Source organism: Thunnus maccoyii, chromosome 3 (assembly GCF_910596095.1).
Source record: "Thunnus maccoyii chromosome 3, fThuMac1.1, whole genome shotgun sequence".
Classification (NCBI taxonomy): domain Eukaryota; kingdom Metazoa; phylum Chordata; class Actinopteri; order Scombriformes; family Scombridae; genus Thunnus; species Thunnus maccoyii.
Window position 1 is genome coordinate 28,980,369 of NC_056535.1, and position 27,818 is coordinate 29,008,186.

The 27,818-nt window shown below is 37.9% G+C and overlaps 3 protein-coding genes across 5 annotated transcripts in view; 1 reads left to right on the top strand and 2 right to left on the bottom strand.

The window, feature by feature from the left end:
- Nucleotides 1-27,818, top strand: part of LOC121894051 (centromere protein P) — a 119,003-nt gene that overhangs the window by 64,320 nt on the left and 26,865 nt on the right. The gene's annotated exons all lie outside the window — the stretch shown is intronic.
- aspn (asporin (LRR class 1)) lies at nucleotides 686-10,895 on the bottom strand. The gene is made up of 8 exons (XM_042406363.1): nucleotides 10,733-10,895; nucleotides 7,391-7,628; nucleotides 5,996-6,108; nucleotides 4,258-4,471; nucleotides 3,799-3,909; nucleotides 3,458-3,551; nucleotides 2,624-2,762; nucleotides 686-2,056 (listed from the first exon to the last, which is right to left on the bottom strand). The coding sequence occupies exons 2-8, from the start codon at nucleotides 7,611-7,613 to the stop codon at nucleotides 1,859-1,861; spliced, it is 1,092 nt and encodes a 363-aa protein (XP_042262297.1). The 5' UTR covers nucleotides 7,614-7,628; nucleotides 10,733-10,895; the 3' UTR covers nucleotides 686-1,858.
- ecm2 (extracellular matrix protein 2, female organ and adipocyte specific) overlaps nucleotides 19,431-27,818 on the bottom strand; it is a 28,050-nt gene continuing 19,662 nt past the window's right edge. For both annotated transcript variants that reach the window (XM_042406360.1, XM_042406359.1), the window contains 4 exons: nucleotides 26,622-26,761; nucleotides 26,357-26,469; nucleotides 24,780-24,993; nucleotides 19,431-21,939 (listed from right to left, as the gene is read on the bottom strand). In XM_042406360.1, coding sequence (XP_042262294.1) covers nucleotides 21,771-21,939; nucleotides 24,780-24,993; nucleotides 26,357-26,469; nucleotides 26,622-26,761 — 636 coding nt within the window. In that variant the 3' untranslated portion in view covers nucleotides 19,431-21,770. The remainder of the gene's footprint in view (nucleotides 21,940-24,779; nucleotides 24,994-26,356; nucleotides 26,470-26,621; nucleotides 26,762-27,818) is intronic.

The following is a 27,818-nucleotide window of genomic DNA, read 5'->3' on the forward strand; positions in this document are numbered from 1 at the left end:
AATAATTTTACTTACAAAGGAAAGACACTGCCAGAGCTTAACTAAACAAGGTCACCCTAAGGACAATATCACAGCTGCATCTCCTACAAGAAGTTCAAAGTGGTTATTGATCAAATGATTGCCAATCATTTTCACATTCTATTAATTGTTTAAGTAATTTTTCAAGCAGAAATGCCAGACATGTGTTGGTTTCATCTTCTCCAATTTGAGGATTTGCTGTTTTTTCTGTTTTAAATGATTGTAAACTGATCTATGGGGTCTATGGGATTGTTTGTTGGACAAAACAAGGCTTGATAGACATTTTTCGCTATTTTATGGCATTTTATATCAATTAATAATTAGTTGCAGCCCCTCTAAGAATGCAAATACACATATAATAGTGCTAAATTAGAGTTGATGATTTTTGATCCATGGTAATCAACATTATAGTTCTGCTAATATTGTACAACCAATACCTCACTAGTTGATTTTTTTTTCATTCAAGCTTTGTCTGATCTATTAAGTCAAGTCAAATGTATTAATGTAGCCTAAAATCACAAGTTTGTCCCAGAGGACAAGGTGATATGACAATCCTAGCTCAAATAACAAAATAAGATGTTACTCTCAATTCGACAAAAGTCAAGACATAACAGGGGAGGTGTTCCAGGTTTATTTAAAGACATACTCAATAAATATAGCACCATTTCAGTGGAGAGAACATTGGGGGAAATAGTAACATGTTTGTATTAACGATGCTCTTGGACATAACAGGCATCTGTACAGAGTACCAGGACTGTAATTCAATTGGTTGCTATATTTCTTTAGAACGAAGTGGCTTTTTGAGTGACTTTTTTAGATAGTTACAGAAAATCTATCCTTCCCCAGCCCTGCCGAGTACACCTTTACATGAAGGACAATATGTAATCCAGCCTGACATGTAGCCTTCAGCCTCTTAATAAAGACAATACAGACATGCAGTGAGATAATATTAAACATCCATATAAAGACGGACATGGGGCTTCAGAGTGACTTATTGCACTAAATAATGCCAGCATCATTCATTGACTGTAAACACTTCTGCTGGAAGGAAAATATGTTTTAGTTTGAATTAAAGTGTTTTTCAGGCTCCAGTTATGTTACAGCTCTGGCCTGTAGTGATTCTTCTATGTTAGTTGCAATGTCCCAACTTTAAAAATGCTCAATATAATATGTAAGGAAATGACTAAAGAAAGGAATGTCTATTTTGTTCATTATTGTTTGAAAATTTTACAAAGACGTCCTAACTTTCCTACTCAACTGTATCTCATTAATGTTATTTTTAAACTAGAAAGCAAAGAACTAAAAATTATCTTATTGTTAAAAAGGTGGTACCTTGTAATACTACTCAAGTCAGGTCATTGGGTGGTTTTGCTGAAAGTGACCAGAAGGAGGCGCTCCTGGGTAAGTTCATACAGCAAAAGTTGGGGGAAAAGCTAGGCAGGGCTCTTGTGTTGAATTTCATTACAATGTACACCTGTTTATGTTGCTGTGTCCACCCCTGTATACTGTCTGCAGTTGCTGCTGACAGTAAACATTTTCTTAGCTTATGATTTAATATTCATTTTCCGCACCAACATCCACACTAGTGTTTTGGGTTTCCTTCCCCCTGACCGAGAACCTGCTTGTGAAAATTGTACCAGCATTCAACAACATGTACTACAGTTTCTAATATACAACAATGTAATTCTATGATTTTCTGAACAGCTATAGTAACACTTAAGGAATACAGTTTCATTGTCTTTTATTTATCACAAGTATGTCCAGCTCCTTCCTTATGCTGTAACAAGAATATTGGCAGTTCTCCATTTCTGAGCTGTCTAAAATGCAACGTTTCCGCTCCCTACTTTCTGAAGTTTCCGAGCTGAACGCCCCTCCTTCCGGTCACACAGCGAAAGGTGGCCGGTTGGATCTCCCAGTATTTAACAGGGTTGGCAAACAGACTGATGCCTGTGTACAGGTTCTTCTTGACATTGGTCGAGACAGGACAGAAGTCGTTGACTCCCACACTGTTGATTTTGTTGGCATGGAGGAAAATCACCTGAACAGACAGAAAAACATTTTTGAAAATGTTTTTAATCAGTTATGTTTCTGCTTTGTCAGTAAGCCTCCATGACTGGGAGTTCTGCACTAATTCTGTTTTACTGCTACCGCGGAAATCCAAAATCATAACCTTCAGACCAGGACAGCAAGACTGGAACAGTCTGAATTACAAGTCGGAAAGTTGGGCATCATTTTATAACTCCAGATTGCCGAATTGAAGGAAACTGATGCATTTGAGATGGCTGACATGTTGGAATAATGCATTCTAACAGCTAACAATTTTGCTGTTCCCCTTCATTTTTAGGAGTGTCTTAGTTGGCTCAGCCTTAGAGACAGGTTTAGGAGCTCAGACATCAGAAGGGAGCTTGGAGTAGAATAGCTACTCCTTTGGAGTTAGAGGATCATTGAGTAAGAGGAGCCACTTTAGGTGGTTTGGTCATGTGATCAGGATGCCTCTCTCTGGAGGTTTTTTTGGCACGTCTTATTAGGGTTTAATTTGTAATACGTACTTTAGTCTATTGATCAAATACTTGACAATGTCAGATTTGTTACAGTAGTATCTCACCTGGAGGTAGCGCAGGGAGCTGAGGCCTGGTGGGACCTTTCTCAGACGGTTGTTGTCCAGGTGGATGTCACGGACGTTTGGGATGCTGGCAAGACTGCCATTTTCTACAAACTTGATCTGGTTAAAACCTAGTCCTAACCTGCAAAAATGGCAAAAGGTATGGGACAGGTATCACTACTCATGATAAAAACTTAAATATCGATAAAAATAGTCAACTTTGCAGAAATGAACAAGTGATAAAGAACAAATTTACATATCAGACTTACAAACATGCTGTACTTATATTTAAACTTCCTATTCAAACTTACACACTATTGCATGGTGAGAGAAAAAAAGAAGGAACTCCCAATTGTAGACTTTTTGTTTGAAACTGTCCAACAGCTTAAATGACACAAATAATATATATATATATATATATATATATATATATATAATCTTTATGTTAACAAATTGCATTAACATAGATGTAGTATTTATTTAATTATGGATTATTTATTAAATTCTGGTGAGTCAGTTTAACTATTGGATGTTAATAGTGGATGTTTTTCATGAAATGTCAGAATGTGCTCACATGCTTTTAGTGTGTTGTTTTTTATGAAAAGCCTGAAAAGCCCTCTATAAATTAAATGTATTAGGATTAATGAAATTAATCACCAAAGTGTAAATTATTATAATTTTTTTAACTGAACCTTTTTTACAGAACTTGATTGACAGCAAAACTTCAATATAAGTAAAACACTCAAATTGGAGTTTTGAACAACAGCCTGCACAACATTTTGGCTAACTGTCTTTGGAAAATGTCATTTTCTAAGATGAAATGTGTCTGGTTTTCACCTCTGCAGGTTTTTATATCTGATGAAGTCTTCTACTTCCACTTTAGAGATCTTGTTGTAGTCCAGGCTCAGCTCTGTGATGGAGGGCGGGAGGTCTAAACACACCAAACATAACCAATGTAAAGGTAAATCAAACTTTAGTTCATGACGTGCTTTTAATAATGATTTGGAAACAAACTTGTTTAATCAAAGCATCATATTAACAGACATTGGCACTGTTAATGTCTCCATTTAGTTGTACAGTTGAGGCCCAATGTAAGTGAGACTGTAGTTAGGTGACTTGAGAAGAAAGAAATGTTTATTTTTTTAAATCAACACAACATGAGATGAGTGATATTGTACCTTTGGGCACAGCAGTTAGTTTGGCCTCTGCTATACCAACATACAGCGTCGACAAGCCATTAAAAGCCCCCAGCTCAATCCCACTGTTAGCCAGAGGGTTGGCACTCAGCTCTGTTTGGACAAACACAAAACATCTGGTTTGATTATTGATGACCCATTATATTCTCTAGAGAACAGGAAATTACTGAAGATCTATTGTGATGACACTTTTATCACTTGCTCTTTGAAATCTGGTCGTCTATTTCCAAATTATTCTTCTATAAAAACAGTTCCTTTGGAAAACATCATGAAAAAGACTTTTACAAAAGTCATCTCAGTTACCCATAAGTGATTTAATACCAGCACATGATGATGATGATTAATTAGACTGAATTCAAGTATAAACAATTAAGTCCCGGATATACTCGTAATCAGATGTAGATGTGGACAGCAGGACCAGAAGCTGACACCAGATCTTACCCAGCACATGGAGCTTCCTCAGGCCTCTAAACGCATCCTTCTGGATTCTGTTGATCTTGTTTTCATGGAAGCGGAGCTCAATGACATTGGGAGGCAGGTTTGCAGGGATCTCGGTCAGCAGGTTGTAGGACAGGTACAGCAGTCTGAGATGATCCATGTTCCTGAAGGCCTTGGGGTGGATCTTAGAGATCTTGTTGTTGATCAGAAACAGGCCCTGTTGTGGGAGAAAAGAATCAGAGTAAATCTTAGTAGATTCAAACTGAAGTTTTGCTGCATTTGCTGTTGCAGGTATAAGAATGGAGCAGTTTTCATGTACCAGTCGTTGTCATTATGCCCCAGATTTTGCTGATTTTAGGACGTCTAGCTCAAGTAACTATTGAATAGAACTGTTGTTTCTAAGATCAAGAATGAACATTCACATTTACAAAATAATATGTCATTAATGACAAATGGAAATCAAAATCTGTTTGATATGAACTGTTTTTTATGGCTTGAAAATAATTTGCTGTTTTTTTGTACAGGAATAATGAGACTACAATCAAAACTAAGATTTGATTAAACTGGAATCGATGAGCAGAATCAAAATCAATAACACCTAAACGAAACTTAACCCTACTTAGGTTTAGATTAGCTGCACCATTTAACACTTGATGACAAACCACTGTAGTAACACAAAGCTGTGTTTGCTGAGATACAGTACAGTACAATGCAGAGATTTAGACCTTGATGTAGTTTATTCCCAGCTGGGAAAACAACAGACAGACACTAAGTGCCTCTACTTCTCAGTATACAGAGGGACCGTCATCTTATAGAGCTGCAGGCTGCATTTGGACTGATATTAGTGAAGTTTTTCTTTATCTTGTAACCTTAATAGCTGCAAGATGGTTTTGTCATTCACTTTTATCTTGAGTGCACACTTGTGTATTACTTCATGCACCAACTACCTTGTGGTATTTGTGTCAGGTGGAATTTGAAACTGAGCATTGATGCACTTATACTCGAAGGTTTCTCCTTGATCTATGGTGGCTTAGATTGTACTTTATTTGTATGTTGATTTGGCCAAATTAACGAATGTAATTGTAAATATTAAGACCAAATACTAACAGTATCCACTGACATTCTCATGAACCTCAGCTATACTTTGTGTTTAGTTCTTATTAGCAAATGTTAGCATTCCACTATGCTAAAATAAGATAGTGAGGATGATCTGTAAACATAACTTGCTAAACATTAGCATGTTAGCATTGTCATTTGAGCATGGTGACATTAGTATTTAGCTCAAAGCACTGCTGTGAACAAGTATAGCTTCACAGAGACGTCAGTGTGGTTGTTGACTGTTAGTCTTAATAATATCTAACTGTATCTCACCATGTATCCATAGTATTTAAGCTTATAGACACCAATCTCTCAGGTCACAGCTTCAACCAGCCATTTCTTGTGATATATGACTATTAGAGTACGTTATAAGTACATGCTGACTGCTACAGTACCATCAACATTACTTAAACTTGAGATTTCACAAATTTTTTTGCAGCACATATCTGGTTCAGGTGAGTGGGGGAGATGTGACTGGAACTTATTTGCCCATTTAGGCTGTTTTCATCAGATGGACTGATGTCATTCTTTACTTCTTTAACTTGAGACTTGCTTGAGATATGTTTAATCTTAGCACGAAGAAGTTGCGGTGTTCAGTACTTCAATATGTGCAGGGTAAAACAGTTCTGATGGTTTCTCTTACATGAAGCTTGTGGAGGCCTTTAAAGTCGTCCTCCTTGATCTCAGTGATATCATTGTTTTGGAGGTCGATTATCACAGTGTCTTCAGGAATCTTCTCAGGAACAGAGATCAGACCTGTTGGCAGAATCACAAATCCCTGATTAAAGACAAGCGTCGGACCAAAAGTGATTGTCGGACCAAAAGTGATTTTTACATAACACACAGGTGTGTTATGTAAAAACTACAGAGATTTGCATTCTGGTCCTTTTGACTCAAACTCTGCTACCTCAGGTCTCAAATAACGATGTATGAGTGGTTCTCTGATTCAGGAGAACATACATAATCATACATGATGAGTCAGAAATGAGGCCATGAGCCTCTGTTGGTTGTGCACCGTAGTTTAAAGTCTGGTTAAAAGTCCACAGCTGTGGCAGTGACTGTCACCCCCAAGTTGTTTACATGGCCTTAGGTAGTAATGTTGCAATAAAATTGTTTACTGACATTAAGGACAGTCAGTGAGTCAGTGCACTCCAAGTGCAACAAACGCCAGCTGTGTCACGTATCGTTGTGTCACTTTGCAGAGAAAATACTGTGATAAAATTGCTGCTTTTTTCTGGGTAATAGGACAAAATAGGGTCAATATTTCCTCATTATTCTTTAATCCTACAGTAGGATTTAATCTGATATGATGATATGGCTGTATGTTTTTCCCTTTACATCTTTTTCACACCAAACACATGCAAATAGCTTGTGTGAGGTAGTGCGTCGACAAACGCAGCATATAATTCTACAAAGCAGTCAACTAGGATTCTGCGACCCTGGGATCCCTGTCCTCTGATATTTTCTGACATTCTTGAAGATTTTTACACACCCTAAAATCAGGGCAGTATGTGACTGTACAGTTTGGCAACCATTATTCTCCAAAAAACATTGAAACCACATAAGTGAGCCGCACTGTCGTACTGGAGGAGATGTTTCTTCATTGCTGTAAACACACACACACTGTAGTTTACTTTGACTCAGTGCCACACACACCGTCCTGTGGTCCTTTTAGGAAATTACTGAGCCTTTAAAAAAATTCAACTATATATTTATGAGCCATTTTTTAAGATTTACATCTTTAGTAGGAACCAATGGTATTAGAGCTGAGTGCCACAGACAGGTTAGGGAAGTCCGAAAGTATTGAGAGACAGAGTAACACATTGTTTGTTTTTGCCTTTCAATGTGATTTTTTTGACAATAAGAAAATATAGGCTAACACCAGACTTATACAGCTAATCTTAGATCTTCACATAATTTGATAAAAGAATCAATACTCATTAACGTAGCTTAGGATGTCCCACATTTAAAGTTTACAACACATTGTGTGTTTACAGTAATGTGGATTCAGATGTGTTCACAATAAGTGTGTTCTCACCCTGGTCGGAGCACTGCACCACTCTGGGTGAGCAATGGCAATTAGCTGGACAGTTCTCATCATCATCATAATCGTCATCATCATCGTCGTCGTCGTCATCGTCGTCATCACCTGAATCAGCCATCATTATGTCATAGTTTTTCACGAAGTCCATGATGTTGATTGGCTGGTAGGGTTTGGCGTTGCCTAGCGCCAGCAGGCAAAGCAGGAGGAAGACCCTCATGATTTTGCTAGAGGACTGGTGAGCGAAACACCAAACAGGGGAGAGGTGTAGGAAAAGGTTAAGAAGGTTAGATTAGCTCTAAAACCTCAAGACAGGACTAGACTGATGCCATGGCACTGAGGAAATATTTGTCAGTATTCTTTAATTTTATTCCAACATCAACATAACAGAACAGAAGTGCAGAACCCTGTAGTTTACCTCAGTTCACATTGTCCACATGAATGACCCACTGTAATGATTGTCACAATTGAAGATTTTGTGATAGTTACAATTTTACTAGCCACAAAGGCATTTGTTGGAAGCCTGTGGTCACCTTTGACATGTAATCTCCTCATCTTTCTGGCTTTTAAATACATAAACTACTACTTACTCGTACACAGTGTTTGAAAAGAGAACACGGGAAGCCATGTCTAAAACACAAACTCACAATGCCATTTAAATGCCATTTAAATGCAGCTTCACATCAACATCTGCCGTTGGATGTTTTAGAGCAGTGGTGCCCAACCTGGGGGTGGGACCACTTAATGGGGTCACAAGATAAACCAAAGGAAACGCAAGAGAATTAAGGAGATTGGAAAGACGGCAAAATGTAGTTTTGCTACACAGAAAAGTTTTTTTCTGACTTTTGCTAGAAAAAATGGTGGCACTGTCCAATCAAAAGCAATCAACCATATAAACAGGAAGTCACCATATCACATACTGTAACATAACTGCCAAAAATAACAGTTTTACTAGGATAAACAATATATTACACTTAACAGTCACGTAACTGATTTGTATATATACACAGAGAGAAATGTGTGTTTCAGATAAAGTTCACGGTGAGTGGGAAATATCCAATTATGCTAACCCAACCAATGCTATTTGGTCATTTAGTCTGACTTTAGCTCCTTTCAGGCATGCACCATCTACGTTAATATGATGGCAATTAAACATGTTGGTCTCACGTCTGAATAAGCATAAAAGTCACAACAATCTTACTAGGTCGGACCTAGAAACATTTCCATTTCACTTTCAACACAGCACAAATCTGAAGACTTTTCATAAGTGTCCTGTTATGTCTGAATAAAGCCATAATGAACACTAATGTAAAAGACACTTATGTTTGTAGGACAAAAAGCCATTACTTGAACAGATAGATGAAGCCAGCGATGTTATGTATCCCATGTCTGAAAAGGGCTATTATTAGCAACAGGTTCTGTAATTTGAGGTATAATGTGTTATTTTTGTGAAATGTGATTTAAAATCTTTCTGAATCAGGTAGTATTCCATGTTTTACTCATCAATCTAAAAGGATCATATATTAGCAAGTTACTATTATTTATTATATCCCAACGGTCCTGCATCACTGTGTTCTATAGGGATGGATTTTACACAGTAGTTACTGTGGTAACATGATACTAGCATTATGACAGTGGTGTTTACTCCTGTTGATGATGTTACTAGACAGCTATAGTAGACTAAATAGCAACCACCACTCTAAAATGTCTGATCTATATAAATTAATAGTAGCTGCTATGCTTACCAGTGCTAATCTCACCTCAGACCCACCCTTAAAAGTTTTCAGTGCTCCAGTTCGGTTTCAATTTTGCAGCCCTAAATTAGCTAGATTTAGGAATGCATTGCTAAAACAGTCCATGGTGAAAGGCCATACAGAGTTCCTGTGGTGATCAGTTTCAGTAAGTGCTGCTCTTTGTAAGAGCTGCTCTTTTTTTCTATCAATGTTTCCATGAATTTGTGAAAACCTCGATTGGAAATGAGCTCTGGCAGCCAACACAAATGTTTCTCCAGCCCTTACCTATCCACCATCTGTGGTGATTCACAAAATGATTTATATATCTTTCTCAGTTACACATTCACACAGCCAGCGAGACTGAGATTGTCTGGTTGTGTGCTTCTGGTAATCTGGATGGATTTTGAGCCCTTCAGTTGGGCGTTCAGTCCACCCACAAATATGTGGTGGTGGTCGAGCATCCTGCTGCGGCAGCAAATACCACTCAGCATAGACCCTTGCTCTCTTACCCAGACTGTCTTTTATTCCACATGTGTGCATTTAGCACAAAAGAGGCTGTTTTCTTGATGTGTGTTTTGAAATTTTGTTTTTTCCTGTTGCTTAATCAGACAAGCTTTGAACATAGATACAATAGCTTTAACTACCCTCCAGTAAGATTGGTGCAGGTTTTTGTTCCCAGTCAGAATTGTTCACAGTTCTGCAGATGTTTGATTTCACAAAACATCCAAACCAGATGGATGACACCAGCCTTGCTTCCTTCATCAGCACTCAAAAAATGTCAATTATTTTTAGTATTATTAGGTAAACTGTTTAGTCTATAAAATGTCAGAAAATAATGAAATATTTCTATCTCAGTTAACCAGAGCTGAAGATGACATCTTCAGATGTCTTGTTCTGTCCAACCAACAGTCCAAAATCCAAAGATATTCAATTTACAATGATAAAAAAGAGAAAAGCTGAAAATCCTCCCATTGGAGAATCTGGAACCAGCAAATATTTGGCATGTCGATAATTACTGCTTTTAACAATTAATTAACTTTGATTAATTGTGATTTTGATTTTGATAATGAGCGATTAATTGATTATCAAAGTTATTGCTAGATCGTTTTTTGTTGATCGATCAGCACTCATACCAGTGTAAGATCTGTCTACTTTGTGCTTGTAGTAATGGAAATGTGTTTGTATTTACAGTAATGATTGTACTTCATGGAAACTGTAACCAAGACTGCTGGAAAGTAACATATAAATGACAACAGCATTCAATTAAAACCATCTACTCTTCAGATTTCACCCATCATTTAGTTCATTTAAAACACAAGCCACAAACTCATTAACAGCCCTGTAAATTGATTTTGTATAAAATCTGCATGCAAATCATAACATACATTTGTTTTTCCTGCAATGAAAATGGAGATTTTCAGACTAGTCCTGTGGCTTCACTGAAACACTTCCACCACCTCTCAGGCATTCAGCAGGAGTGTTGTAAACTGACCTAAACACCCCAGAGATGCTGTATTCACTGGAAATAAAACATGCCAGATTGACCAGTTATAAACTTAAAAAGATAAGGAAGTCTTTCTGTTAATAAATTCAGGGTGTGTCCTACCTCAGCCGTCAGGTGTGCTTGTGTCCTGGTTTAAACCCCACACAGTGAGCTGAGCAGCAGCAGCAGGGTCCAGCTGGAAGGCTGAGAGTTGGATCCTCAGTCAATACATTCCCAGTGAACAGAGAACAGCATCACCCTGTCTCTCCAGAAAAAAAAAAAAAAAAAAAAAACGCCCCCCAGAACACCCCCTCTGTCGGAAAACCTCTGCTGTTAGGGTGAGAGGTTCAGTTTCAGTAAAGAGCTCTTGACTCTCTCTGTGATCACACCATCTGCACGTCTCAGGGGCTAGATTTGAGAAGGCATTGTTAGGTCTTTAGTCATGTGCTTTTCATCAGGAGGTTTGAAGTGATGCCAGAATAGTTAGTTGCAGACTCCTAAATGCTCAAGTCTTTATATAGAACATACTGGTGGGTCTGTCACCTCCCCTCCCATCACAGCTGTCTGCGATATTGTATATTTTACATCGACATGAATGTTTCCTACACTGAGGGCTGTTGGCACAGAGCTAAACTGTCGACCACGTTGACCCACAATACTTTTAGATAAACAGCAAAATGATAAGCCAGAGGAGGATGCTTTGAGTTGTAGTGTTTTATGCCATCAGGTAGTAGTAGATCTGTTCTTCACTGGTTAACAGAGCAGAATGATGCACTGGTACTGTTATTATTGAGCCCCTTTAACAATTTTCCCTAAAATTGATTATGCTATACCTGGAATGGAAATGTCAAAATACAAAGACAATACAAATGTTTTCTGGGGGGAGTGAGGATAGAAATCAATCCAGTGTCTCATTTTATACTAAGTGAAATAAGCCTCTTTCACATGCACCTTGTTATGTAAATGTTCTTGTAGTAGTTGATCTAATCTTTGAATAAGCATCCCGAGTTATGTTCACATGAAAGCAATTTACTCAACTAACTAACTAACTTAATTAACTTTTTGTTCACTATGTTTGGATATTTTATAGACTAAATGATTAATTAAGTAATATAAAAGAGAAATTAACTGATAATTGAAATAATACAGTGCCAAATAGAGTATGACGGAGCACTGTCGTTCTATATATCTATATCGTTATGACACCTATATCTGAATGTCAAAAACACATTACTTTAGCAGGTAGGTGAAGCCAACTAAGGCTTATTCTGTCTTGTTTCAAGACATTGACACTTATTTCAAGAAAATTCTTGAAACCGCCCTGGGAGTTATTTATTATCTCACCCCACAGGTAAAATGTTTTAATAAGAAGTCCAGAATGCTTAAAGACTTGTTGAGACAGATAAGTCTTCAGCAGTTTAGTCATACTGACTTACAGTGGTACAAGCTGACACCAGAGTCGGTGAGAACTGACAGCTTTCTCTTTGTGTTATTATAGAGAGGCTCTAAGAATAAAGGGTGTTGGACAGATTGTAAAGCCAAAGGGGAATTTGTGATAAATAGAATTGACTTGACCTGACTAGAGTTCCTCTTTAATTGGAAAGTACAGACAAGAGAGCCAGAGGAGAAACACAGGAGATACTTTGCAACATCAAATCACCATTATTTGTATTTTGTTGTGCTCTGCATGATGTGTTTCTTAACGAGGCACAACAGGAAACCCCAAAGCTTTACGTTTCAGATAAAAATGAGAAATACCTCCCAAGAATGGAAAAGCTAACAGTAGATTGCTCCCTCGGGGGTTCACGTGTTATACTATTCCTTTTTCCATTCAGTGCTGGTATTTTCTGCTGAGCCCAGCTGTAACGGCACTCTGAGGCACAACTTATGGCAGAGCCAGACCATCCAAATATGCCCTGGTTTGGCAGTCAGACGACCCGAAATGGGAGGCGGGTCTGTGTTCTGGTTTCAATGCATTTTCTCGGTGGAGAAATCATATTTTCCAATCCATCAGAGATCTGGTAAATGGTCATCTCATCAACAAGGAGCCTGTCGAACTCTCCCATGTTCAACATGCTGTAATGTTTGAAGGAAATTCCTAAGTTAAAAGATTTAAGGCAAATTAAGCTTTTTATCCACCAGGAATTCCCACCTCTCCCGGAAAACAGATATAGAAATAGTATTTCTAATACAACATGTTGTTTGGATTGAATAAAAATTGTACAGACTTCAGTTTACTCAATATCTGTAAAAACTATTGACATTGACTAATCTATCCCCCACTTATTGTTCCAGATCATGGCAACACTACTGAGTATGTCTCCTTGTTCAAATATTTAGCAATCATTCTCAGATGACTCAATTCAGCAGCTTGTGAAAGAAGATGAAATTCCATTTGTATTTTCAAACAAAGGCTACTTCTCCCCCCAAGGCACAGAGAGTTTTTTCTACTTGCTGCCGGATGCTAGATTATTGGGATGTCCTGTTCAAGCATGCATCTTCTCTGTGCTTACATGCTTTGTACACAAGCTTTGTATATCATGGAGCACCAAGTCAAACAGTAAGACTCCCGTTCTTCTTCACTGTTTCTTGTACTTTTGCCAAGTCTGCTGTTCCTCTTTAACCTCCTGTAGGCTTAAGGCATTCGTACAGTCCTCACTTTCCATCATCAAAATGTGTAAGCGTCCGTTCTAGTGGCCTAGAAGTTAAAGATGCTGACCAAGAAATCAAAAGGTCTCTGGTTTGAATCTGGCCGGGGACCTTTGTTGCATTTCATCCCTCCTCACCTCTATACTCTCTGCCATCAAACACCAGCAAATATGACTGACCAAAATACTTTTTAAAATGTGTGCAAACGGCTTTGACCTTTGTTGCCGAACTCGTGTATTAACATTTCCCACAGTCTGCACTAAATGAGGCAAAAGACCTGTTATGTAACCTCACGTTATCTCTCTGGAATATTTTGCAGTGAGATAGTCTCTTAGGTGTTTGGGTTTTTTAAGAATATAAATGTGTTTGCCATATTTAATTTATTGTTTTATGGCACTAGATTGGTCCTATTTATGTAGATTGGAAGGCTTTTAAGGTGGCACTTTACGTATTTTGTGATCTGATCTTTTATTATTCTAATTGGCCATTTCATTTATATCATAATCATATTTTGTTTAATTCTGATCTTGGGACTAGTTTGCGTTCTCTGTTAGATGTTGTTGGTATACATGTCACTGTAAATGCTGCCTATCATGGCCTGAAGACCTCTGAAAAAGATTTAATCTAATGGCATGTCTAAATAAGAGGCGTTTCAGCTGCATTTTTTTTCCAGTCATCCGTCTCGCACACGTCTGATTGAACAGATACTCTAATCAGTACAGCTGTCTACACAGGCTGTTTATTAGCTCTCGTTTCACTCATGAAACACACACGTAAACACAACCCAAAGTGTATTTTCACTCTTCAAGTCTATTTTCTTTTGTTTTCCATGTGTAACTACAGTGATAGTAAGTTGGGCTCTGAGTGCTGCCAAAATGCAGGTTAGCTAAAATCAATATTGTTCCTGGCTGCAGTAATCATTTAAAAAGTATTACTGATGTTTAACCAGCAATAATTAGTCAACACCACTTAACTGTATGATGATGATAATAAACTTTATTTGTAAAGAACAAAGTTGCAGCTGGGTCAAAAGAGAAAAAGCATCAGCAGTACATCATTAAAACAACATTTTGACCTCACCAGCAGTGAGCGAGCTGCCTAATCACCATGAAAGAGTTTCTTGTCAAGGTGTTCAAGAATTGGACAAGTTGAGCAAGCACTTCACTGTTTACAAATTTCAACACCTAGCTGAGCTGTTAAAATTACAAGCTTTTAGCCTATCTGCCTAGTCTCACAGAATACAAGTCCAGTGTAAGCTACTATTATCTGATGTGTAAGCAAGTCCACATTTATTATTCTGCTGTTAAGACCTCAGACTTCGTTTCCAGTTCCTCATAATCACAGCTTCATAGCACTGCTGAAACAATACCCTGTTATGAGCCAGACTTTAAGATTAAAGGATACAATTTTCCCAAACATTGCAAGGATCTGATTGGACCCTGATGTAAACTTGCAAGGGAGCTTTCTGCACACTGTGAGAGGACACAGGCTTTGTTCTACATTGTAAGGACCACTAGCCTCACAGCATATCCTATTATACTGTTTGCATGGATAAACAGTAGAGTAGAGTCTGATAATCTGTGAACTTGCTGTGAATATTCAGTTTTCAGAGAATGATTCCCAATTATTATGAACCTTCCTATAGCGCTGCCATCATGACAAAACCTTCACCTGCACACAAAGAGAAAACATTTTCTATGATTTGCTTTTTTTGCTTTCATAATATTTCATATAAGTGTATTTATTTCTTTGTTGTTCTTTGTTTGTTTCTTGACATCTCAAAATGATAACAAATCTTACTGCTACCAGATATGCTTTTTTTCTTAATACAACTCAATATAGAATATGGGGTTCAATATTTGATGCAAAAAATAATTAAATGACAACAATGTGTGACTGTGCAGAATAAAAGTGAAAGTAACAAACTCTTAGAATGGGTCTAATAGGTATTAACTGAGCAAATAGTATTAATAATATATAATGTCTGAGCCATTGCAGGACAGAAAAATGACTGGACTGAATGCATTAGCAACCAGCTCAATTGGAAAAAGTGCCCAAAAATCCAAGAAAAGTGCACCTGCTTTTGATATTTCTTTAGCAGACGGTAGAGGGTTAGTAAACATTTTCTGTAGTGTTGTCCCCAGGCAGATTTTTCAATGTATCCTCATCAACTCCCTTTGGTAGCGTGAGTGTTGGTTGGTCTTGTCGTGCCATTGAGTAGGGGATTATTGTCTTGCCCTTCATTATTTTTTCCAGATTTCTGTAGCCGATGTTCTACCACAACAATGATTTCTGTGCTGATGGAGCTTTCCCCGTCTCTATTTTAGACCTTTTGAGTTGTATTACCATTTTCTGTTCCTCACCTCCAAAAAATGATTTCACTCCCTGCAGTACTGTAGTGGAAAATTGCTTCATCATTCAATGAAGACACAAAGAGAGCATTGTCAGGTTATGAAATAATGTCATCAAATAATACAATCAGAGGTATAATGCATCATATTTCTGGAGACAAAGATACCACCTAGCTTTTCTTTGTCTGAAAAGTTGGCACTCAGCCAGTCCTTTAAATACTGATGTACAGAATTTGAAACATCTGTTTACTAACCTTACAGGTCAGCAAACAACCTTCACATAGAAACAAAAGTCAAGAGTTTAACTAACCTAGGAACAGTCTTTCTATACAACCATACATGACAGTACACAAGCATGCACCAAGTAGCATCACAAAATTACATTGCTAGCATTTAAAATTAAGAACAAACAACACTATCCCCCAAAGGCTTATCAGATTGACACATAGAAATCTGCATAACTGTGGTTTGTCACCACTCGCTCAGAAAAAAGTACAACAGAATGAACTAAATGTTAAACACTCAACTGTCTCATTTTACACAGCAAAGAACTGAGTTTAGAATAGACGCAACACAGAGAGGAACCAACACTAAACTGAACTTGATAACATTATTTGTAACATGTATGATATATACAAGAAATACATCAAATGATAACCTACTATTCAATTTTCTCTCACAGTACAAACGGGCAACAGGACTACCTAATCACGTTTTTGTGTTGTCACATATTTTTCCATCCCTATCATTTTGATTTGCTAAAATGTTCTGATCATGGTGTTGTTTGACAGTGATTGGAATCAATGCACGTCACGTACTTGAAAATCTGTTGAAGTTGAACTGCAACCTTTAAAATGTTGAACTTTTGTTTGGAGCAGGACTTCTGTCGTGCCGTCATCCTCTGTTAAGGGGGATCTGCATGCATGAAAACCTCATACTTCTCAGCTGACTGGTCGGCCACAGAAAGATTTAATTCAGTGGCTTTAATAGTCCAAAGAGGGAATTTGGTTTGTGGTAGTGAAAAAATCTATGGCGTAATTGTTGGAATTACAGTATTCAAGCTGCAAATTAAATGTTAGAGATTATTTCCTGATGGAAGATGGTCTACGTTCCTGGTGGGAGTCGGTCAGGATGTCTCTCTCTTCAGGATCTCATTCTTTCCAACCCATTAGAAGTCTGTTTGTGATGGCTGTGGACTGGCGGGAGCTTGTTGTGCTCGTGTGTTAAAGAGAATTTCCTCCATCTGAGCCTTTAAAGCTTTGAGTCACCGGGGCAACATGCAGGACAACAGTGCCAAGGAATTGCCTCACGTTGTTGATGCTTTAGTGCCACAGGAACGTCTTGTTGCCAGGAAACATTTTAACAGAGCTATGACCCTTCTGCTCAGTATGTTACCTGCTGCTGGAAGTGTTACAGAACGGCTGCACAACAGACGTCTGTTCACCATCCTCAGACTTCACCATGACCTCACCTCACCATGAGTCTACCTAATGCAGGAATTTTTAAGGCTGATACTGATATTCATATCATAGTGGGTTTTTTTGTTCTTGTTTTTTTAATCTGATAATTCTAAATATTGGAAATAGGCATCCATGGGGGCTTGGGAGCTTGAACACCCACCCATGAGATCATATAGTGGGCTCACAATATCGGTAGAAAAGTAACATCACGTAAGTGAAATAAATAGAAGATTGGACGCAGTGTCAAAGCAGTGAGTTAACCATCTGGGTGTAGCTGGACAAACCCCCTTTGTTTCAACCAATCCATGGTTTCATGCAGAGTACAGTCCTTCATTTTGCATCATCATTCTTGTGTGCTGGCCTAATTGGCTCTGGGAATGTACGTTAAACAAGAACACAACAACTTTCAAAATGAAAGTTACTCCATAGTGACCTAACCAACAAAACATATCCTGCCCATTAAGTTTTTAATAACTGTAAAAGGACACAGTAGTAGCTAAAAAGTAACTTGCTGTAAACAGTCTTTACTCTAGAAACACCAGTCATTGTGAGTAGTCTGCACCTATAATGATAATTGTATTATTAGACCACAGTGTGTGTTTGGTACACTTCCGATTAATATAATTACAAGTATCTGCAATTCCTCTCACAACCTAAAAAGTCATTGCATAGCAGGTTAGCTGAACATGCAAAAATGTGAAATTTGTCAACAAGCAAGCAAGCAGTCTTTTTTTCCCACAGGTTTATTTGAATAGCTTGTAGAGGGCTGCAGATGTAGGAATATCCAGTAATTCACATGAGGAAAAAAGTAAAGATCAGATGAATGTCTGAAAAGTCTTATCCAAAACTACAAAAAATTATACTGATATTGATTAATTGTACCTGATAAAATGTTTGCAGGATACATCAGGCTGAATTTGTAAATGACCTCTGGTATATGTCCTCATCCTGAGAAACATTGAAGATGTCGTGTGACTGGTGACTATTCGATTGTTCCTTCATGTGTCTGATTTGTGAGACTGATGAATGCAGCAGCTGTTCATGTTGGCAGTTGAGAGAAATTCTCTTTTCTAAAGAGAAACCTTTGATCTCTGAGCTTCGGCTCATTGGAAGAAATTTTCCAGCTCAAGTGCTGTATGATGAGATGCATCTAGAAACTGACCAGACATTACTGATTGTTGTTTTTATTGCTTCTCTACTTTTCGATTTATTTTTGTCTGCATATAATTGTCTAATATTTCCAATTTTTCTTACCAGAGAAGGAGCTGAGGTTTTTGTTCTCTGCACATTTTGGTCTCTCTGTTCCAATCATCCTTTAGATCTGTCTTGTACTGTAATAAATGATCCTGAACCTCAGGCTTTCAGAGGAAAATATTATGATAAAGTTGGCTTTTACTGCTCTGATAATTACAGCTTTCACTGAATGTTTATTACATGAGGGTAGAAGGCATGTGATGCAAAGATCACCACGTTTTATTATGACTCATTCTTTAATAGACATAATGGCTCCACCTCCTCCCTGGGGCCTAAAGTGTTAAGCTAATATCTTAAAAGTAAATGAAGGTACTCCTAAATATCCAGGATGTGTTGACAGTGAAAGGAATTAAGGAATCCAGTGGAATGTAATCAAACCTTTTGTTTGGATATGTGACTCATGCACCTCACAGGTTAAGTATTTGCATTCAGTGTCAACATGTATCTAATCCTAAAAAAAGAAAAAACTCAAGGTGTTCTGTTGTGCTCCAGATGGAAATATGAGGCTTATGTCTCCTGCCTCCAGACCTCTGAGTCACCATTCACATCACTGATTGTTTTTCCTGCAATCCAAATAGGTCTGGTGTTGTGCTCATTGACGCTGTTCCCAGATTATCAGGCTATGGTTTATAAGATTCACTAAATCTTGCATTTATTGGAAATTTTGGGGGGTAGAATTCACTCTACTGTAGAGGGGATTTATGAAGCAGTTATCAGCACTCCAATTGTCCCACAATTCATAAAGTTATATTGGTGGGGAGAACATTGATTGAATCTGCTTGGTTCTGTAAACTAGATAATAAACATCTGTGGAGTCATTATCAGTGCTGCAGGAGCCCTGATATATTACAAAACGGATGCAGACGGCTGAGGATGTGGTTCTGCACTATATTGGGTGTCGGTGTACATGTTCCACACAGTAGAAATAAAAATGTCAACCTCTATACAACAAGAAGAACCATTTGTGTTGTCAGCAGTCCATGGTCATAAATTTTGGGTGGTGCGGATATGAGCATCTGACGAAATGTAAAGCCCGTCCAAAAAATCGGATGACATTACCATATTACAGATTAGTAGCCAAAAATGAATAGACATTACAAACATATGTTTGAGGTAATTTAGAAATGGTGTCTTCATTACATAGTTTATCCACCAGACACCACTTACAACTTTATTTTTAAGCTTCAAAAAGGGTTGGTTAATGCACATCTCAACAACAACAAGAAGTACATGTTTAGTCAATATGCAGTCATCTGCACCTTATTGCTTTATATTTGAAACATAATGAACATGACTACCAGTGCTGTTGTTGACATAATTATCCTTTTATCTTAATAGTGTAGTGAATTGCAAATTCTATTGTGTTTTTATTCATATAAGTAGTAAATGTAAGTGGGACTTCATCAATCAGGCAGTAATGGGAACATAGTGAAGTTTATTTAAATCCTACATCATAACATTGTGTTAAACTGTAGTTTTATGATTATTGACACATCAAATAAAAACATTTTGTCATATATTTTATGCATGTTGGCCAGCCAAGAGCAAAGTGAAGGGCAGATATATTTTGATTTAAATGTTGAAATATTTTTTTTAAGTCTTATTCAAACATTTCTGGTGTTTGTAATAAAATTTAAAAAAAAGTTTTTAACTGACTGAAATATCCACAATCCGCATTCCCCGTTCAAACATAAAGGCTGTACTCTCTAATCTGCAGAAGCTTTCTTCTGTTCACTGTCAGTGCTGACATTGACTTAGTAATACATAACATTACAGTTACACAGGTCGATAGTTATAGCATAAGCATAGACCTATAGTATGGTTAAATTATCCAGGAGACCCTTGTGTTTCTGTGTTGAGGAACACTGAAGAGATCATTAATAGAAAATGTGAATTTACAGTGAATTTACTGCGTTTCCTCAGACCACCCAGTCCAGCTGTATCCAACTCCATGAAACTATAGCAGAGACTTAGCTTGATTTATATCATAGGCTACCTCGGAGCTGACGTGCGCCTCCTCAAAAGTAGAACTACACTTCAGGGCTACAGTGGCGATGGAGATACCATATGGTGACCAGAAGAACTGTGATTGGCTACTTGTGTTTTTTTTCCTACAAGTTTCTAACAGAGATTGTTGATAATGGAGACAACGTTAAGGAAGTTGAAGAGGTTCAGATATCTTTTCCTGTTCAAGAACATACATCTTTCAAAGACATCTCCAATGCAAACCTTCTGCTCACTGTGATCCCCGCTCAACAGTGAACGAAACAATGTAAACACAGTGACTGCAAGTAAAAGTCTCCTATTCAGAAATGGGAAAAGGTGAAGTCGAATTACCTGAGTGTAACTCCATCGTCACTGTATATCATGAAGTGAAGTGAAACAGTTACTGTGGGGAATATAATTAAAGCAAATATGGCCTGATCACATACGATACATCTGTCAAGTGTTGTGGGGGCGCCATCAATGGGTGAAATCCAACGCTGAACTATAAATCAAAATTGAAGCTATAGGCATCTACAGCGGGACTCCCATTTACCCTTTGCCTCAAGCATACGTGTAAATCCAGCTTAACTTTACAAAAGGAAGTTACTGTCTTCTTTCTGTTTACTTAAGGACAGATAAAGAATGAAAAGATGACTGAGCAGACATTTCATTAAAACTTCTGTCTCTTTATCTATTAGAGGGATGAGCTCTCCAGCAGTGCTCGCTTTAACGTAATCCTTTAACTTGTCCTTAATCTTTAACACAAAGAGCTTGAAGGATGTGTCACATGTGATCTCACTACTCACACTCCTTTTCCATGTCTGAGTCTTTATGAAAGAAGCCATTGGAAGAAACTGAGAAATGGAACATGAAGGTGCTGAGGTTATTAAAGTAATGTGTTGGGCTTGTGGTCTCACTTCACAGAATTCTTTCCATTTCTTTATTAGCGTTTTCATTTTACGGTGTATCGTGCAGGAATTCTTTCCATTTTAACATTTTACTATGAGACAGATGAGTTTGATTTTGAAATCTGAAGGTGTTGTGTCATCTTCATACCAGTTAAAGGTTGGCCAGGTGAAAGCAAAACAACTTACCAGACCTAAAACTGTGTATTAGGGCCAGAGAAGAAAAAGAAAAAATCATGCAGCTTGTACAGGTTCAGTTCAAGGCTATGAAAGGAGAATGCATTCCCATAAGGCAAAATACGTCAGAACTAACTGTGTTGAATCCAGTTTTTTCCATGTTCAACCTGCAAACTTCTGTCTAACGTTCTTCTTATTGTGGATGTTATTTCATTTTCAACATGTCACATTAAAAGAAGCTACTGTAGTGAGGATAAACTTATATGTTTTATCTTGGGTTTTGACTTCTTTTGGTGGTTTAAAAACCAAAATCTTTGCCTCTATGTTTCTGGGGGTTTAAACATGTGTCTTTTAGTTTTTGGTTTTGTGTGGACTCCAGTCACTTGGTTCGCTGGGGTTTTAAGACCACACTGGAGGAGGAGCGTACACAGGAGAAGGCTGTCGGTGAGACCTTTTGAGGGTCAATGTAGTTGTTCTCCAGCCTCAGGGCCACCAGAGTGGAGTCTCCGCTGTGGTTTGCGTCACAGATGCCTTCATCAGGGATACTCCTATAAGACATTGCATCATAATGCAGTTAGATACATTTCTTTCAAGGACTAGAACTGCAAAGGTTTTCATAATTGCAATTAATCTGACAATTTCCACAAAAAATCCATTAAACACTTGGTCTACAAAATGTCAGAGGATAGTGATAAATTTTTCCTAAAGCCTAATGTAATTTCTTTAGGATAGATGTTTGTGTGGCCAACAGTCCCAAAAGATATTCAGTATACTATCACATAAGACAGAGAGCAGAACTGAGACACTGGAACTCAGTAATAAAAAATGATTGAAACAGTTAATTCATTATCAAAATAGATGCCAGTTTTCTGTCGATTTGCTAAATGATTCATTGACTATTTGTTTCAGCTTTTATAGTTGCAGTCATTATAGAAAAGACTGCAGCAGTTGCTAATGAATTCTAAAATTCAATCAGAACCTCTATTTTATCATGTAAATGTATTTTATAGTCTCTCTGGTGTTGTGCTTGACTGGGTTTGTTCATGGTTGTCATGAAGAACATTTTTTAACGGTCTAGCCGATTTTGTGTTGCAGACACTTAATACTGATGATCGAGTTCCTTAAGGAAACATGGACGACATCTTAATGCCAAATTCCACTGTTATGCTGATGATACACAATTGTATATCTTCATTTAATTCTATGACCCCAGTTCTTACTGCCTGTGTCGCTGGTATTTGGATGTGTAACATTTTTTAAAAACTAAATGAGCAAAAAAAAATTAAATTCTACATGTATGATGAAAAGCAGAACAAGAGAAGCTCTATTCAAAGTTTGGCTGTCTGTCCACATAAATTAAGACACAAATTACAGATCTGGGAGTGATTTTAGAGTCGGACTTCTTCCAATCTTTTTCCTCTAAAGAACATTTCCAAACTTCAACCATTTGCATACAAAGTCGATGATAAGACTAAATTAGATGCAAATTTGCCCATGGCGCTGCAAATTGGCGCAACTTCAAATCTTAATGTAACCCAACACATTCTCCCTCAACTCCATCCTGTTGTTTTCCAGATACATAGCTCCCACTCCTCACTGTTTACTGCTTTTTTTTCCTCTTTTTGTATAATTTCTGTTTTGTTTTGTTTTTTTTCTGACCTCTTATTTGAATATTCAGAATGTAAACTGTTTTACTTAAACAAACAAAATGTTTACACATTCCTGCAGTGAATTTGTTTATTTTATTTATTTTATTTTAATGTCATGTGCACGTTTGATTTTCACACAAGGAAATTTTAAAAATGTTGTGTAACCCTACTTTCTCAGCTTTCAGGTTCTTATTCTTTTATTTTATTTACTATTTCAGTTTCAATTATTGTTATTGCTTGTACTGTATCACATACAGTATGTTAAAATAAGTATGTTAAAATAATTTGCAACATTTGCTTGGAGGCTGGTTACAATTTCCCACTTCGAGTGTCAGCTATCTTGGCAGTGAAGATGGAGCATGGTGCAATGTTAATTACTATATTACTTTTATATAAATGCCACAACCTGGATTAACTTTGTGTACCGTGCATAGACCTGTGAGTGAGTAATGAGGTAATTCAGGGTGACTCCCAGGTGGAAACATGAATCAGCTTGTTTTGTTTCTTGTTGTCAAGACAACTCTCCGTCCGGTGAACTTTCAGCTATAATATCATCTGGCAGGTTGTGATGAATGAGTCAGTTGTCTGGTCAGGCTCTGGACTGTTGTGGGACATATGGTTGTTGGTCTTAAAGGTTTTACATTAAAATTTTCTCATTTAGCTCTGTCTTTAATCACCTGGTCTTATTGTTTTATTTTAATGGCCTCCATTTGTTTTTGCAACTTGAGTTTTGTGTTAGTAGTTTGTAGAAATAAAACTGTCTCTTTTTTCATTATGCTTTAAAGGTATACTATGCAGGATTTGTTGGTTGGTGTTTGTAAACATACAGCATTAAAAGTTGGCCCCTCCTCATCAGCTCAGTGAGCGAGAGAGAGCAGTGGTGGTTGAGCGAATTAGACAGTGAATGAAGAGAGCGAGTGGCGCTGGCGAGAACAAAGCCGTGAATCACATAAATAAAACGTTATTTTCTGATTGTTTCACGGCGGTTACATTCTAAAGCACAAATAAACACGCCTCCACCTCCGAACATCCCTTCAGGATGGTGCCACATTGCCGGATTTTGTGTGAATGCAGCTTCATTCTGTCCACTGTGGCCTCTCTGCTCTGTGTGTGTAGCTCAGCCCCGCCCTCGGTCAAGCAGACACACAGACCTGCAGCTCTTTATACATCCATGACACAGAGACAGAGACCGCGATGTAAACTGGTCGCTACACTACTAGTCCTGACCTTACACCCTCTGCACTGTTTGGCTGGGGGCTACATACCAACTGCCCAAAGGTCAACACCCAGAAACATCCCGAACACAGCAAAATAATAAAATACAGGCAGAGGGCATGGTCTCTGCAGATAAATACAATGGCACACACTTCTAGTGGGTCATAAGTGATGATTGAAACAAATTACTTATTTTTTAGGAAAATCCTGCATAGTATGCCTTTAAATATGTTAAAACATTAAAACAAACCAATTATTGACATTGCCAGTATATAGTATAAGTTAAATGATAGCTCCTGTTTATTACAACATGTGTCTTATTTCTATAGTTTTGTCAATCATTTGTATTAGTTGACAACGTTGTACTCATCTAGTTAATTGCTGAGATCTGGGAACACAGTATGTTCCAATATCTCAAGAAATAATTCAGTGAAGTCAAGCCATCATTTCTATAGCCCAAATTTATAGCCCTGAGGTATATCTCAAAAGACTGTCCTCCCAGGTAAACCTTGGTGGCTTCATACCTGATCTTGTTATTGTTTAGTCTGAGGAAGTGTAAGTTGGTCATCTCGTTGATGCCAGACGGCACAGTAACCAGCTGGTTGTGATCCATACACAGTTCCACCATGGAGTGGTACGAGCCGAAGAATGACTCTGATTCGATTCCTTCACCATCCAGTTTGTTGTAGGAGAGGTAGACGTACTCTATACCAGGTTCCATGTGGGCAAAGACGTAACCTGTGGAGGTGTTGAAGGAAACAGTGTAACTATGGGAGACCATGACCCTGTTTTTGTAGTGTACTAGGGCTGAAATTAACCATTATTGTCATTATTGATTCATGATTATGTCTATGAAGTATCATAGAATAGTGAAAATGTGCCTATCACACTAGAATCCATCATGACATCAAACGTCCTGTTTTGTCTAACAGTCTAAAACCCATAGATATTTAATTTACAATTATATAAAATAGAAGAGCAAATCCTCAACACTGGAGAAGCTGGAATCATAGAATTATTGTAGTTTTTGATTGGAAAATTACTGAAACATGCGATTGTCATCATTTTTGTTGATAGAATTTCTGTCCATCAACTTATCAATTAACTGACTAACCACTTGGGCACTGCAGTCTACTTTTGATTTTAACATTTTTATGTACCTAAACTATCCACATTGTAAAAATAGGTTAACATGTCAGTGCATCAGGCACCATAATTGTACCCTGTCTGATAGCCCTTTTGCACTGAACATCCCAAAACCTGGGGCCTCCCATGTCCTGAACTTTTAGGACTTTGGTTAAGTTTCTTTCTTAGGTTTTCACTGAATCTTACATTGGTGGGACATTTCAGGTATATATCAATAAAAAGGTGACAGGGGACAAACTATATGTCATACAGCTATTTCAATTTAATGGTCTGTTTTGTAGGCAAAGTAAGTAGGCGATTGTATGACAGACAACAATGACATAGCTGATACTGTTACAGATTTTCTTTCAATTTTACATTAATATGAGATACAAGTTTCAAGGCCAACAGAGAAACCAGGTCCCTGCTCTGGTTGGCACAGACCCTTCAGTTTCTCAAAACAGCACTCAGTGCACCAAACCACTTTGTAATTTTCCTATAACCTTCCTTGATCTTTTTATTTTCCCTGCACCATTTGGCTGTGTTACATCCCTATTTCTGCCAGATGCTGAGAAATCTGCTGTTTTACCTTTTGGTTTCAAACCACTGACTCCAGGTTTCTCTGATTGGCCTCTCTACAAATACAAATGAGGGCCTCGACATGTTGGTTTGTCAAACTAGCATTCTCCATTATTCTTGTTTTTTTAAGTGTTGGCTGTCATGTTCCATATAGGAGCAGCAGTAAAACATTGGTTACTGTTGTGTTTGTTGAAGTGGTCTTCCTTGTGATGTGACATCACATCAGCTCAACCAATCATGATTGACAGCACTGCTGCAGAGTACCTAGAACTTTTAGTATGACCACCTGAGCAGTACCCAAATTTAGTTGCAGGAGCTCATTCCCAAAGCAAGCAGGGAACAGCATAAACAAAAGCATGTTTGTCAGCCAGGTGTTCCATCAACACTTTCCACCTACCAGGTATCCTCTCTATGTTATTTCCCACCAGCACTAGGTGGACCAGAGATTTGGGTAGGTAGGATGGAACCAGGTAAAGGTCATTATGTGAAAGGTCAATGGACTCCAGATTTCTGTAGAGAAGGAGGAAGGTGAGGGAAGGAGGGGTTTGTAAAGAAATGGAAATGAGAGAACATAACTGATTCATTGTCCTTGATGACAGCTGATTGGGGAAAAACTGAACAGAACATCATAGGTGATAGTGACAGGTTTCTTTTTTGCTTACCTGTGGTTGATCCAGGCCAAAGGGGCGATCCTGGTCTCATCCAGCCTGTTGTGTCTTAAGGAAACCACATTCAGATTGTTGGTCTGATTGAAAACAGTCTCTGAGATTTCCTCAATCAGGTTGTTCTCCAAGTATAGTTCCTGAAAGAGAGACGTCATCAGGGTCGGAAAGGAATTGATTGAGGGAAACTCATGGAGAATTACTTGAATTTATTGTTGTTGTGATAAGTTTTTTAGTTTTTACGGAAAGCAAGTGGGGGTATTTTGAGTTTGTCATTAAACTGCGGTGTTAACTGAGTGCTTTTGGTTATGAGATCTTGGCAGACAAGTCTGTGGTTTGTTGGGACTGTTTCAGGTTGTAAATGCATTGTTCCACCCCAAAAATAAATTCACATTTGTTTTACCTACAGTCTGTTAAAACCAGCAACCCTTGAATATTCACAAGTGAATGTGTCTGATAAATCTGGAAAAACCCAGAGCTAATTATCAAAGAACCAATGTTAAAGGTAGTCCACGATTTTTCAGGACTAATGACAAGAAAATGTGTGATGTTTTGGATTTGCAGAGAGTGTATAGAAACTCTCCAAGGTCAAGACATGAGGTTGGTTTTAAGGTGGATTTACAGAAGCAGCATGTTGCTGGTGTTCTACAGTGTTTGTGGTTAACCAGAGGCCATAATTACAGGTTTAGTGGACTGATTTCCCACAGGTAGGAGCAGAGTTTACTCAGTTGACGAGTCTCAAACACCAGAGCCAAAAAGAAAATACTGATGCATCAGCAAACCTACATTTAGACTCCATTTGGCTGGCCAGAAGGATTCTGATAATGTGACTGGATGTCTCATAGATTTAATTCAAATCAGTATGTTGCTGGTGGGTGTTGATTTATTGAGCTTCTAGAGTATTGCATCTATTTCTTCCAATTGTTGTCCAAAAAGTCCATTTAGCTGCTTAGAGCCTCCAGGTTCCTAAGGCTCCACTGTCATTGACTGTCTAAAGTGTCACAAGTGTCTACAGACCTTAAAATGATATAGAATAGAATTGAGTAGATCTTTATTGTCAACCAGGGTGGAAAATTGTCTTTGGCTCACCAAAACATGCAGGCTTTGGTTTTTATCAGCCCGCCAGGAAACAATCTTCTTATGACAGAATCAGAGCAGCAATAAGCATTTTCCTTCTGGAATTGATGGAGGCTCACA